Source organism: Petaurus breviceps, unplaced genomic scaffold, assembly GCF_028583685.1.
Source record: "Petaurus breviceps papuanus isolate PSGF00001 unplaced genomic scaffold, PetGlider_PUasm1.0 186, whole genome shotgun sequence".
Taxonomy (NCBI): domain Eukaryota; kingdom Metazoa; phylum Chordata; class Mammalia; order Diprotodontia; family Petauridae; genus Petaurus; species Petaurus breviceps.
In genome coordinates this window covers 48,993,878-49,007,805 of record NW_027185798.1, presented here as the reverse complement: position 1 = coordinate 49,007,805, position 13,928 = coordinate 48,993,878, and the positions used below count along the sequence as shown (strand labels likewise).

The window sequence follows — 13,928 nt, the reverse complement described above, 5'->3', positions numbered from 1 at the left end:
GATGGATGGATGGATGGATGGATGGATGGATGGATGGATGGATGGATATGTATACACACACATATACACATATGCATGTACATATCTTATATCTAAAACTGAGTTTCCTAATCAGGGGTCAAGGAACTTTTTTTCAAATGTTAATAATCACATTTCAATGTAATTGGTTCCCTTCATAGTATTCTGTATTTTAGTTTGTGAATTATAAAACACTTTTCTAAGAAGATCCCATTGGCTTAACCAGACTTCCAGAAGAGTTCAATGCACACAAAAGGTTAAGAACCTCTGGTATTAAAAGCATTTGAAATCAATAGCTATTGAAATTAAACAGTTATGATATATAAGGGTAGCTTGTTGAAGACCACATATATGCAATAAAGGCAGGCATATGGACTGCATAGGATTGTCACAGACAGTGCAAGCCTCTACAGAGCCCTCTGTCAAGGAGTTTTTGTCACTTACTTTCCCCTTTCTTTTATTTTCATGAAAGACCAGAGAATCTTAGAGTTGAGAAAGCCTCCAGAATCTGAAAAATGCATGATGACTTGTAGGACTGTAGGATTTCTTTGGGAGAGCCCCCTCTCCCTGAATGGATTTGAGGACAATAAGGTCTACATAGGATCACAGATTTAAAACTGAAAGGGGCACTTAGAGGGCACTAAGTCCAACTCATACATTTTACAGATGAGGAAATTGAGGAACAGAGCAGTTAAGTGACTTGCCCAAGATAACACAAGTAGTAAATGAGGCGTGTTTAATCTCTGCCCTTGACTCAAGCCTCCACTGACTATATTCACTCAATTTTGGAGGGGTCCGAGCACCCCAATTCCATTTCACCACAACAATCAGATTAACTTTTCCAAAGGAATATTTAGTTCAAGGTATAACAAGAACAAATATCCAAGCACTCCCCTCCCACCTCCAACACCAAATGGAAGTATAATCCCCCTATATCTCCTTGGTCCCTGAGGAGGAAAGAGGGTGAGGTTCACAGATTAGCTGAGCTCCTACCTAGCTAGCATCAGTCCCACCAGGTTCCAAGTCCAAAGTTTACGTTCCATGACCCTGGCTTCATAAGGCTTTCCTGGTGGACTGGCAATAACATGTAACCTAGAATTCTAGCTCAGAGGTCACCACTGCTAAAGCTCCCAGGGGCTGAGACTCTACCCCCTGCACCTAGAACTGTAAAATAAAACGAAAAAGGACAAAACCTCAAGCCTATTCCTCAAGGCCAAAGAGAAGGAGGAGGTCCTTCCCCTTGCCCACTCATCTTAGAGCATGGTGTCCATGCTGCAGGTAAAAACGACTTTCACTCCTAGGTGCCACCAGAAAAAGAGTTCACTGCCTGACAGCGTTTCTTTCAGGTAGATTTATAGAAGCTGCCAGCTACGGAGCCAAGGGAAAGAAAATATTCCCACCTATATGGTAAGAGAATGTGCAGTCTTCTTCCAGAAGAGAGTCCCTGGTATCTCTCATGTGTGTGTGTATGTGTATATATATATATATATATATGCATATCACATACATATATACGCCTCCACCTGAGTTAATCTGGGTATGAGTCTCAGAGTTGGAGGGAGGGGGGAAGAGAGAAGGAGAGAGGGAGAGAGAGAGAGAGAGAGAGAGAGAGGGAGAGAGAGAGAGAGAGAGAGAGAGAGAGAGAGAGAGAGAGAGAGAGAGAGAGAGAGAGAGAGAGAGAGAGAGAGAGAGAGAGAGAGAGAGAGAGAGAGAGAGAGAGAGAGAGAGAGAGAGAGAGAGAGAGAGAGAGAGAGAGAGAGATTTCAGTTCTGATTTTCCTTCAGAGGAAGAATGAAGTAAGGAGACAGGAGTAGAAAAGAGGTTGGTTGATACACATGTACAAATGGATTTGTGATTTGGGAGGCTGCATAGTACAGTGTAAAGATCAGGAATTCTGAAGTCCGGGGACCTGGGTTCCAATGCTGCCTCTGGTGCTTATATCATAGTCCTCTCAACTCTACAAAGAGTATGAGATTTAAGTTTTGGCTCATTTTCCTGGTCAAGGAAATGTACTGCTTTTGAGGCTGTGTGGTTTTTGGTAAGCCACCAAGTTTGAGGGAATCAGTACATACGGAAAAAGCAGCAGAGGCCACCTCCCCTCCCCTCGGAGGATAGAAGCTAAGACGGAGACCAAAATAGCATCAGCACAGTCTTTCCCTTCCCAGGTCCGTGGGGAGAAGAAAGGGCTGCGGTTGCTAGCAGAGATGTAGACAGCTTCTTCTCATCCTGTGTGTGGCTGATTCTCAGGTGTGGCTGCAGACGCCTGTCAGGGAACGTGGAGGGAGCATCTTTCCTCCTCCCTCCACTCGCTTGTTCAGTAACAGATGGTTGTTGTGATTTGTTTCCATGTTATGTGCTGAGCTATTTCCTTTACACCGATTTTTGTTCTTTCTCTCTATAAGAACTTGGGTGGCCCCAGGTGTGGGTCTGCGCATATCCCTTTTGTTGGGGTATGTGCAGGGCCGGTGTGTTTGGTCGAGTATCTTACAGTACATAAAATGGAAATTCGAACTGCAGGAAGTTAAAAATTATGCTGCGTGCACCATAAATTTATATGTTCCCTGGACTATTATTTAGCCTTATGAATGACTCTATAACTCTCCCTACAAGAAAAACCTTAAGCCAGAAGTGGCCTTCCATTTTCTTTTTCTCTCAACAAGTGAGCTTGATGAAACTACCTTTCCTTGACCAATGAACTTGATGAAACTTGTCTGTGTGGTTCCTTTCCATTTCCCTCCCTAGCCTGACTTCCAAACCCTTGCTAATATGGTGACACAGTGCCACCTAGTGGTTAGAAACGGATGCTGTGTGACTTCTGTCAAATCCTTCCATCTCCCTTGGCCTGAAATTCCTCATCTATAAAATAATGGGGTCGGACTGGATGAATTCTTCGGTCCTCTAGCTCTATGATTCTTTGGTCCTGATGCAATATCATTTGTTTATAAAATGCCTACCATGTGCAGTTGAAGAAGAGTTAAGTGACTCATCCAAAGTCACATAGCTAATAAGGGTATAAATCTGGATTTAAACTCAGGTCTTCTCTACTCCAGGCCCAGAACGTAATCTACTGTGCCTTCTAGCTGCCTCACATTTGTTCCTCCAGATGTCCAATTGGTGTTAGCTCCCAAATGTCTCACGGAGGACAGAAACTCCAATAGAAAAAAGTACCATCCCCATAGAGCTAGGGGAAACCATTCTGTATTACTAAATACATGACCTATGATGAAATTTTGATATGAATTTTCACAGTAACGTGATGATGCATGATACGAAGGATGTTAAGAATAAAACTGGCATGTTGTCTTCAACCCTCAAAGAACACACATTTTCATCTGGTAGACAAACCACATGAGCCCATTAGAAACACCCTCAGAGAACATAGGTTTTCATCAGGCAGATAAACCACATGAGCCCATTAGACACAATTATAAAGAGAATATAATCAACAGCTAATATACACAGCAAAGACAAGAAGTGATATGGGAGGTCCGAAAAGGGAGAGATGAACTCATAAGCCAGGATAGTTGAGGATGACATCGTGGATAGGAAAGAGAGTCCAAAGTCCTTCATCGACCTCTTCCCAATGATGTGAACTCATCTGGTCATTTCTAGAGATAATGAAAGGGAAAGGGATTAGATCTATGATTTCATTGATAATAGGAACTCCCAGGTGAGGAAATTCTTTCTACCAATGAAGGTCAGCACCTTCTATGCAAGTTATAAGTCTTAGTTTCCTAGAGCACTGAAATGTTATATGACTTGAAGAAGGTCACATGGCCAATATGTCAAGATCCCATGTCTTCTGGCTCCAAGGAAGGAGTGCCCTGGTAAATGTTTAACAACTAGGAGACAGGGGAGGGAGGGATGTACTCACAACACACTTTTTGTTTAATCAGCATATGAACATTTTTCTCCATTACATTCTTAAATCTAGATAATCAACAAAACAATAAATTGAGCCCTGATTTGTAGTTTGCTGACTTCCAACATAAAAGTGCTCACGCTGAAAATTTAACAATTAGAGTTATGGTGCCATCAAGTTGGAGGGCAGCTAGGTGGTGTAGTGAATAGATCTCAAGGTTGTGAATCAAAAAGATCTGAGTTCAAATCCAGCCTCAGTTCCGTGACCGTAGGTGAGTCACTTAACCCCTATTTGCCTCAATTCCTCATTTGTAAAATAGGGACACCAGAGAAAGAAATGGCAAACCACTCCAATAACTTTGCAAGAAAACTCCATGGAGTCACGAAGAGTCAGATACAACTAAACAAAACCAACAAGATATAAAGGATTTAGATGTTTCTCTGATTCCCACAACCTCTCAAACCTCACCAAAACATAAATTATGCACCCAAGATAAAGCAATTTCAGCTGTCTCCATGTCTAGGACACCCAGAATCCAAAAGGAGGTTAAAAAAAGAGAACATCAACTGATACCTACCCCAAACTCCCTCAGCACCCTTTCCCCACGACCCACCACATTGGAGGATGCACTAGTCAATCCAAGGACCAGATACATGGTTCTACAACAAAACCCAAGGACCTGACACACAGGACTGCAACAAAACAAAACCCCTCATACTGGTCTCCCCTTCTTTCTCTCCAGTGCAGTGAAGATCCAGGATCCAGCCTAAAGAAATTTGCTCACTGTGACAGTACCAAAATGGCAGCATTCTTTTCTGCAAGCTATCTCTGCAGAAGAGTGGAACAGAAAGAAAGGGGTAGGACACATGTTTGGACCTGAAAAAGAGTTCAGACCCATATACCCCCCTCCTCCCAGAATGTCAGAAATCCAAATGACAGAAATCAACCCAATAAAGAAGCTCTCTGAACTGCTAGTGCCATGAGAACTGAAGAACAGAGGGAATGTGACAGGACATTGTGTGTGGGGTGAATTATGCAGCACTCCACCAACATGAAAGAGCTCAGCATCTGGGTGGGGCCAATTCTGTCTCCCAAAAGGTCACTTGGGGCAACTTGGCTGCTGAACCATGAATTGCTCAATACGGGAAGAGATTGAGACACTTTGAGATCCAGACCCCCCAAAAAAATCACCATCAGAGGGGAAAGAGTCAGAAAGTAAGCAATAAGGGAAAACAAAGTGGGTGTGAGGGGAAAGGACTAAAATTAACAAAGCTCTCTGGAAGAAGAAAACTCAAAAGACTTTGAACACAAGCAGGGATAACATTAACAGCAAAAGGAGGTATGATGGCCAGATCTAATAAACAAGTCCAGGCACCTATGGATAAATACTGCAGAACAAAGGAAAATGATCCAACATTAGGCAGAGTTGTAGAATTTGAAAAAAACATGGAACCACAATACACCTTTCCTGAGTGGTTTAAAAGAGAAATGAGAGTTACAAGAGCAGAATTTATGTCTTCACAGCAAAAATAATGGGCAAAATAAGAAAATCTGAATCTGTAATGGCACTCACCAAAAAAAAAACAAAAGAAAGAACAATAGCATGGTATTGCAAATACACATAATAATAACCTAGAAGAGAAGCAAAGAAAAATAACATTTACTGAAAATACACCTACTATTCAATCAAAACATCCTGATCTTTAAGACAGGGTGCATAGAAATAAATTAAGGACCATAGGTCTCCCAGAAGAACAAAAAACATAAAGCCTTAACACTATAATGCAGGAAATTAAAAAAAAAAAAAACAGACAAACCAACTGCCCAGAACTTCTGAATAAAGTAAATTAAATACTAATTGAAAGAATGCAAAGATTGCCTTTAGGGAAAAAAAAAAACTCAACTCTACAAACTCCCAGACACATAGTAGTTAAATTTAACAATTCAATCCAGAAAAAAAAAAGTTCTGCAAATAATCAGGAGAAAGACCTTCAAACACAAAGAAAATGACATTTGAATAATTCAAGACTATTCTGCACCCTCCAGAAAACAGAGAAGGGAATGGAATTACTGTTGTTCAGTCATGTCCAACTCTTCATGATCCCATGAACCTTAGCACACCAGGCTTTTTATCCTTCACAATCTCCTGAAATCTGTCCAAGTTCATGTTTATTACTTCCATGACACTCTCTTCATCTCATCCTCTTTTCCTTTTTCCCTCAATCTTGCCCAATATCAGTGTGTTTTTCCATGAGTCCTGTCTTCTCATTACATGGTCAAAGTATTTAAGCTTCAGTTTCAGTATTTGACCTTCCAGTGAATAGTCTGAATTAATTTCATTCATTATTGACTGATTTGACCTCTTTGCTGTCCCAGGGACTCTCAAAAGTTTTCTCCAGCACCATAATTTGAAAGCATTGATTCTGCAGTGTTCCGTTTTCCTTATACTCCAACTTTAACAGCAATGCATTGTTAATGGAAAAATCATAGCTTTGACTATATGAACCTTTGCTGCAAGGTGATGTGTCTGCTTTTTAGTATGCTGTACAGATTTGCCATAGCTTTACTTCCAAGGAGTCTTTAAATTTCATGGCTGCAGTCACCATCTGCAGTGATCTTTGATCCAAGAATATAAAATCTGAGACTCCTTCCATTTCTCCTCCCTCCATTTGTCAGGAAGCAATACAACCAGTTGCTGAAATCTTGGGTCTTTTGTTGTTTTGATTTGGGTTGTTTTTTTTTATATTAAATTTCAAGCCAGCTTTTACATTATCCTCTTTCACCCTAATCAAGAGGTTTCTTAATTCATTTTCTGCCATCAGAGTGGCATCATTCATATATCTGAGATTGTTGATATTTCTCTTGGCAATGTTAATTCTGGCTTTTGAATGGGATGTGTTCCAAAGAAAAATGGAGCTCAGGATGCAGTCCAAGGTGACCTACCCTGCAACTCTGAGCTTACCTATAAATTTTTAAAAGACGGAAATTGAAAAATAGAGCCTTTCGAAACATTCTTTGGAAGAAAACCACACCTGAGGAGATTATTTGCTTCTGAAGATAACCCAAGGTAACAGATATGAAAGAGGGGTGAACAAATGCAAGAGCCTAGGATGGCAGAGTGACAACAGAGACAACAGTAAGAGACTTTCTAATTGTACACAAAGAGATGGGCAAAATCAGAAGTCAGGCAGAGATCAGTATAGAGGCAGGCCAGGGATATTATGGACAGAACTTGGCAACAACCTGATTACAGGTGAATCAATGTTTTTCTGTGGGATCACATTACAAAATATAAGGGTGAATGAAAAAGGGGGAGGGGAACAAAGTTTGCATGTAATATTCCTGGGTCAAATCAAGGGCTAGCAGTGAGGGGAAGGGGATGTGGTCTCTGGAAGAGACAAGCCTATAGAGGAGTGGATGGCGGGTATGTGGGGGGCGGGGGGAAGGTGGTTAAAGCTACATCAAGCATAATTTGAATGAAGAAAGGACACACCCAATCCATCCCTTCTTGGAAATGGAAGGTCCACAGAGATTATACATTACCCATGTTTTCAGAATATTTCAATGTATCAATAAGTTGTGCTGATTTATTTTTTCTCTTTAAGAAAAACCTATTTGTTATATGGGATGACTCTCTGGGACTGGGGAAAGGGAGAGATACTGGCAATAACTATGCTGATGTTTAAAAAAAAAAAGACATCAATAAAAACTTTTTTTTAAAAAAAGTTTAATGATTGGTTCTCCCAATTGGTTCTCCCAAGCCAGTCTGAGCTGGCTCTGGCATATCCCTGCTCCAAGGCTACTCAGTGCTAATGATAAAATGAGAAAGCAAAAAAAAAAAAAAATACAACAGGGAACATTTGTTTGAAAACAAAAATCTTTTTCTTGTTTTAATATAAATACATGGTTCAATGCCAGAAAGAGGCTATTTAAAAATTCCAGCTTTATGAAAGTAAACAGATGTTTTCAAGAGAGAGGTGAAGCATATATAAATTGTTTCCATTCCTTACACATTTCAAATAATCTCTATAGAGGCAAATGGTGACAGCTGAGCAGTTTCCCTTCTTCAGCAACTAGATATATGTCACAGTTAGCAAAATGATCAATCCTCCTGTTTGATGAATAAAGACGGAAATGTGTATCCCGTTGAGCTATTTAGGGCTTATTCCAAGGCACCAAGAAATCCCTAGAGGACACGACTGCATTGTATATATTCTAGACATGGAAACATTCGGCAGGAATAATTTTGCGTGAAAACGACTTTTCGAATCAAACTTCCCAAGCATCCAGTAGAGGTCAAATAGCTTGTTGCTCTCTTTGGTTTAGAAAACACAGGAGGTAGACTAAGGAAAAGCGAACAGTAGTTATAAGTAGCACTTGATTTTTCACATTGTCTAGATGCTTTATTACAACAGCCACCCCCCCCACCAAAAAAAAGCCTATCAGGAATCCTCAGGCTTATTATTTACAAGTTTGGTGAGTTAGGTTAAAAAGCTCCTAACAAATATTTCTAAATCTTATTCAACAAATTTCAGAAAGAAAAAAAAGACCTGACCAGACAAAAAAAAAAAAGGTTTGTGGACACAAAGTCAGGTCAGTGTTGTTACCACAGATATTTTACGCCCTAAAGTACTGTTCAAATAGGAATCATTTTGTAAATTGATGCCTATATGTGCCCAAATTAAGTATAAAGGATGTATGAAGAAAGATGCTATCTACATCCAGAGAAAGAACTGATATAGATGTACAGTATATACATATATGTACCTATTTGGGTCTAATGGTAGCTGGGGGTGGGGGGAGAAAAAGGGGAAAAAAAATAAATTGACATGATAATTTTGTTGCATATATGAAAGGAATAGCAAGTTGTGCATAACAGATTTGCAGTTTCATGAGCAATCTTCTTGTTTATTGTACTATGTTATGGAAATGTTGGCTTTATTTCCATAAACGTAAAATAATTTTTTTAAAAAAACAAATTAGTATCTAGCTATTGGCTGTACATGTAGTAAATAATTCAGGCCCCAAAGTCCATGCTAGAAATAGGATTTCTTCCTTTCTGGCAATGAATGGCTTGGAGACAAAATGCAAGGAATTTCACACTAGTTCCCAGAGCACAGATGTGGGCTGCTGTTACAGCAGCTCCAGGGTTTCTCTCCATACAGTTAATCATCCACGTTCCACTGAAATGTACCTGGAATAAGAATCAGCTGCCAAGAACACCTGGCGCTCCTGACATACGGATAATTTTACTTGGCACACAGAAAACTACCTTAGGCTCATTTCTGGGGAGGCCTTGGTGGCGTGTAGTAGAAAGAAACCTCTTTTTCCAATCCCATCTGCTAGTGCCTCCATTTACGTTCTATTTTTGCTGTATATGCCTTATATATCACTTATTTATACATCACCTCTCCATTAGTATGCTCTTTGTGGACAAGAATAGTTTTTTGACCCTTTTATTGTATCCCAAGAGATTAACAGTGCCTGGTCATTAACCACCCAACTGACTGACCATCATCAGACAGCCTGGCATGAAGTTCCAGTTCTGCCATTTATTACCTCTGTTCCTTTGGCAAATCACTTCACTTCTATAAACGGAAATGATGAGACATATACTCTCGACATTAACAGGTAGCTGTGATGAAAACACTAATAAACCTTGAAGAATTATTGAAAAATACACTGTTGTTACCTTGAGTTGAGAGTTGAGGGGAGTAATAGCAAAAACTGAATGAAGGAGAAATGACTCTACTCCAGAAAACAACTGAGAAGTGGAATTTAAGATTTCAAAGGATATTCCCCACCAAGCTCTTCCTTCATTGTTCAGCGGATTTGTTCATACTGGTGATTTCCTTTCCAGATTTAGGAATGACAACCAAAATGAGCTATTAAGATAATAACATCTACAAATGAAGCCAAAAAGGTAACCGGTGAAATGAGCATAATTTTTATCTCTCTTCCATACATCATAATGATAAGAAATGGAGGTATTCTCACTCTTTGACAACTCTCCCCTTGTGTTCTTATTTTGCTTACAGAAAAAGAACTCTACTTGCTTAGCTGTTGTAAACTAGTTCAAATGCACTGTTTGTTTGTTTTTTCTCTAACGGCTGCAGCAAACGATGTTCAAAATATACCAGAAAAAAAAAAATGTAAAACCCAGTTGGTAAAAAAAATTTATGGCATTTAAATACAAAAGATATCATAAATCAGTCTAGCTGACCAAAAAGTGAATGTTTGAAAAGTACTTGAGAATAAGTTTCTCTTCAATTGCGTTTCAGGCTAATTGACTGATTGTTTTAGACATGGCCTCAGAAGGACAACAGGAAAGGCAAGCTGAGCTCTGTGAATATCAAACTTTAACATATAAAGAACTTGACAAAAGTATAATTTCATCTTTAAATTTTCACATATATAAAATTAAGGTAAGATGTTTGAGGTGCTATTTGATATGTTTCTCCCACTGGGGCCATGATGCATCTCTTCTCCAAGAGCTCTGGTGACTTTAAGGGACGAGGGACACACAGATAGATACTGTCGTGCTTTTGTGCAATCAGGTTCCTGCCAAGAGTCCCTTCAGTTTGGGGCTACTCCCAAGCTTTCCTTCATTTTCTCATATACAACATAGCTGATGCTCACTGCAGGCAGCACTTTCATGAAGTTAGGGGTGATGCCCCTGTAAAGTCCAAAGATTCCTTCTCGGGTAACTATTTTCTTAAAGAGGCCAACCATATTCATCTGGGGTGCTCCTTCCACCATGGCTAGAAAGGAAAGGAAAAAATAAAAGGTTCATGTGATATTCATGCTCACAGTCCTTGTGATGAAACCAAATGAGAATAATGAGTACCACAAAAGAAATACTTTTTCTTTTTCCACAAGAGGCCTTCAGGGACATATGCCCTGTAGCTCACTGTAACACCTAAGTATTAGGCATCTAATGCCAAAATGGTGGGAAGGTGGGGGAGTATTAAGTAAAAAAGTATCATTTTACCTCTGTCCTACAGAGGACCTCCTTATTTTAGTCCCCTCAAAAGAGTTGGAATTTATTAGAGGAGAGGCATGACCTCAGAGCAATTCTCCAAAGAAGAAACCAAAGGCAAAGATTCTAAAACCACGAAACATTGACAAGTCTTACCATGGTTGTTTTTTTGGTGAAAACTCACCTTGAGCCTGCATGCGAGTCCTGATTAGAGCCAAGGGGTAGCTGGCCAATTGGCCACACGTACTGGACAAGGTACCACATCCCAGGAGTACCAATACCCCAGGGTTTACAGAGTCTTCTACATAATGCTCTAGCCAATGAGTCTTTAACAACTGCCGAAGAACACAAAAGTAAAACACTGTCACCACCACACAAGTCAAAACAGAGTAAAACCATTCATTGTCTTTTTTCTTCCACTCCTGTACATAACCCAGCATAACTAACTACACTCTTCTACGTGCCCCATTCAATTACTGCAAAAGATATGAGATAATTGTTTGGAGATTCAGGCAGTGCAGATACTCAGCTATGAGGTTACAGACTGTAGTTCGAAGTACTGCAAAAGACACATTGTTCGTTGGCTGCCCATTTGCTTGGAAGTATAATTCAGGAACCAAATAGTATTGGCTCACATTATCTTATGAATCCCTCCCCATTGCTCATTCTCATAATTAACATTAGCCAGCGTTCTTTAGCTCTAGAACACAAGAGTTTTATAGCTGAAGGGCCCTTAGTATCCACTGAAGACAAGTTTCCTGACTTTTAGGAAACATCTTTTCAAAGCTTTCTCCCCTTAGGAGAGGGTGTCAGTTGTTTTCAAATTCTGAATTTAAAAATAACTTTTTTTTAATATCTAAGGATTTCTACTTTTTCCGCCATGTTCTGGGGTGATAACTGTAAAAGGTGTAGCTTGACAGAATTGGAATAATAAAATAATTAAGTTTCGAAAGCCTGCTTTTATTCAATGTTCCCTTGTTGCCATGGTACAACAAAGACAGATGCCAGGATCTGTGTCAATGATGTCTGGAGGCCAAATACTTTGAACTACAGATATAAAAGAGCGGAAACAGCTCAAAAGAAATAGCCATCGCCCCATCTGCACTAGACCAAGAAAAGAAGCCCTCTTCAAGTCACTTATCACATCACAATTCTATGGAAATCTGAATGCACTTCCTAAAACTCATAACCCAGACGTGCCACTGTTTGCAGAGAAGCTGGTGCTGGCATGACTGGGAGACTGTGCCCTATTAAGTTGTGCCAATCCGATAAGGTTTCTTTACCTACTCACCTCCTGACCACTAGCATGCTCCCTTGAAATGCAACTGCCTCTCAAGGCTAGGGGCACATCTAGCGGCAGAGTGTGGTGGAAGAGAGGCCTGGCTTTGGCGTCACAGAACCTGGGCTCAAACTCTGGTCCTAGTACTCACTATCTGTATGACCTTAGAAGTCATCTCTAGGTCTCAATTTCTTCATCTGTAAAATTAGAGACTCAGTCTAGGTGAGGGATGGGCAAACTACAGCCTCAAAAAGAGAAAAACTCTTCTTAGCTTTTAGAGTGTAAAAAGAAAAAAGAACAGGTGGTGGGCAGGATTTGGTCTGTGGGTCAGTTTGTTGACCTCTGGTCTAGAATTCTAGATGATCTCGAAGACCCTTTCCAGCACTGATATTATATAAAACTATTTATTACAAATGGATATGGAATCAGAGATCTTGGCCTGAACAATACCACATCCTAATCAGCCAAATAAAATATCCTCTACAATTTATCATTTCATTGTCCTCCTCTTCTCTTCCCCATCTTCAAAATTAGAAGGGTTCAAACTTCCAATATCTCTCCTCCTTAAAAAGGAATAAGCCACACGGTTGGACAGAGTACTGGTCCTGGAGTCAGGAGGCCCTGAGTCAAATCCGACCTCAGATACTTACTAGCTGTGTGATCCTGGGCCAATCACTCAACCCCAAATGGCTCCAAAAAAAGTAATATAAGATTAGGTTTTAATGAGCAGAAATGGCTGTACAGCCAACAAAATTTATCAGATTCGCCTTGGGGACAGACCTACCTCATAAACAGCCAGATCTATTCCAGCATAGGGGATAACACCGAGGAAGTTGGGGATATAGCCTTTATAAAAGGCTCTCACACCTTCATACTTCAAAATCTTCTTGGCGCAGTTGAACATTCCTGAGTATTGCCCAGTTTTGCCTACAGCCAACCTGGTCTTTAGAACCTGAAGGTGAAAAGACAGGGATGTATTTAATTGGTCAGAAGCGTCCCAAACTACTCAGTATTTCCATGTATTGGATGATGCCATGTATCTTGCCAATGCCAAATTTAAAGTTCAAGACTCTCTTACACTCAAAAAAAAAAGTTGCTGCTATTAAGTTCTAATGGTTTCTATCTCAGGATCACAAGGAGAACAAAAAGAACACAAGGAAGGCATACGAGGATCTGCCAGGGAGAGAAAAGCCAAGAGGCGAGAGCATGATTGGCAAGCAACAGCAAGGAACAGACCACTGCTGGGATTAAACAAAAGGGAAGACCCACTGTGCAAAGAAGGCTAACCACAGCAAGGTGAGGAAACATCCCCAACTCTTCTACTGAGCCATCAGGGCCCCCTCTTTTTGTCTATTTTTATTTTTAACCTCTTTTTAAAAAAAATAATAAACCGGACCTTGTCTTCGTATCCCCAGAGTACCTAGCAAAGTTCCTTGAACAGTATCATATAATGTTTCTCAAATTGATTTTCTTTGAATCTGTAAAATAAGGCAATTGAACTACATAACACTGGCCTTAGAGCCAGGAGACTCTAGCTCTGCCATTTAATATCTGTTTGACTTCAGGAAAGCCATAACTTGTCTGGGCTTTAGTCTCTTCATCTGTAAAATGAAAGGGCTTGTCCAGATGACCTTGAAGCTTCCCTCTGGTTCTAAACCTCTGACCCTGGATGACCTCTTGATTCTCTACCAGCCTATCAATTCTCCTCATGTTGGATTTCAGTATGAAGGGAGTAGATTTTAAATCGTTAAAATACTTAAGTATAAGGGCAGTGTGACAGCAAGGCCCCA

General features: G+C 40.1%; 1 protein-coding gene across 2 annotated transcripts in view; it reads right to left on the bottom strand.

Annotated features, from left to right (window-relative positions):
• Positions 1 to 7,739: 7,739 nt before the first annotated feature.
• LOC138162928 (mitochondrial adenyl nucleotide antiporter SLC25A24) overlaps positions 7,740 to 13,928 on the bottom strand; it is a 50,493-nt gene continuing 44,304 nt past the window's right edge. For both annotated transcript variants that reach the window (XM_069090493.1, XM_069090494.1), the window contains 3 exons: positions 12,923 to 13,090; positions 11,044 to 11,194; positions 7,740 to 10,641 (listed from right to left, as the gene is read on the bottom strand). In XM_069090493.1, coding sequence (XP_068946594.1) covers positions 10,457 to 10,641; positions 11,044 to 11,194; positions 12,923 to 13,090 — 504 coding nt within the window. In that variant the 3' untranslated portion in view covers positions 7,740 to 10,456. The remainder of the gene's footprint in view (positions 10,642 to 11,043; positions 11,195 to 12,922; positions 13,091 to 13,928) is intronic.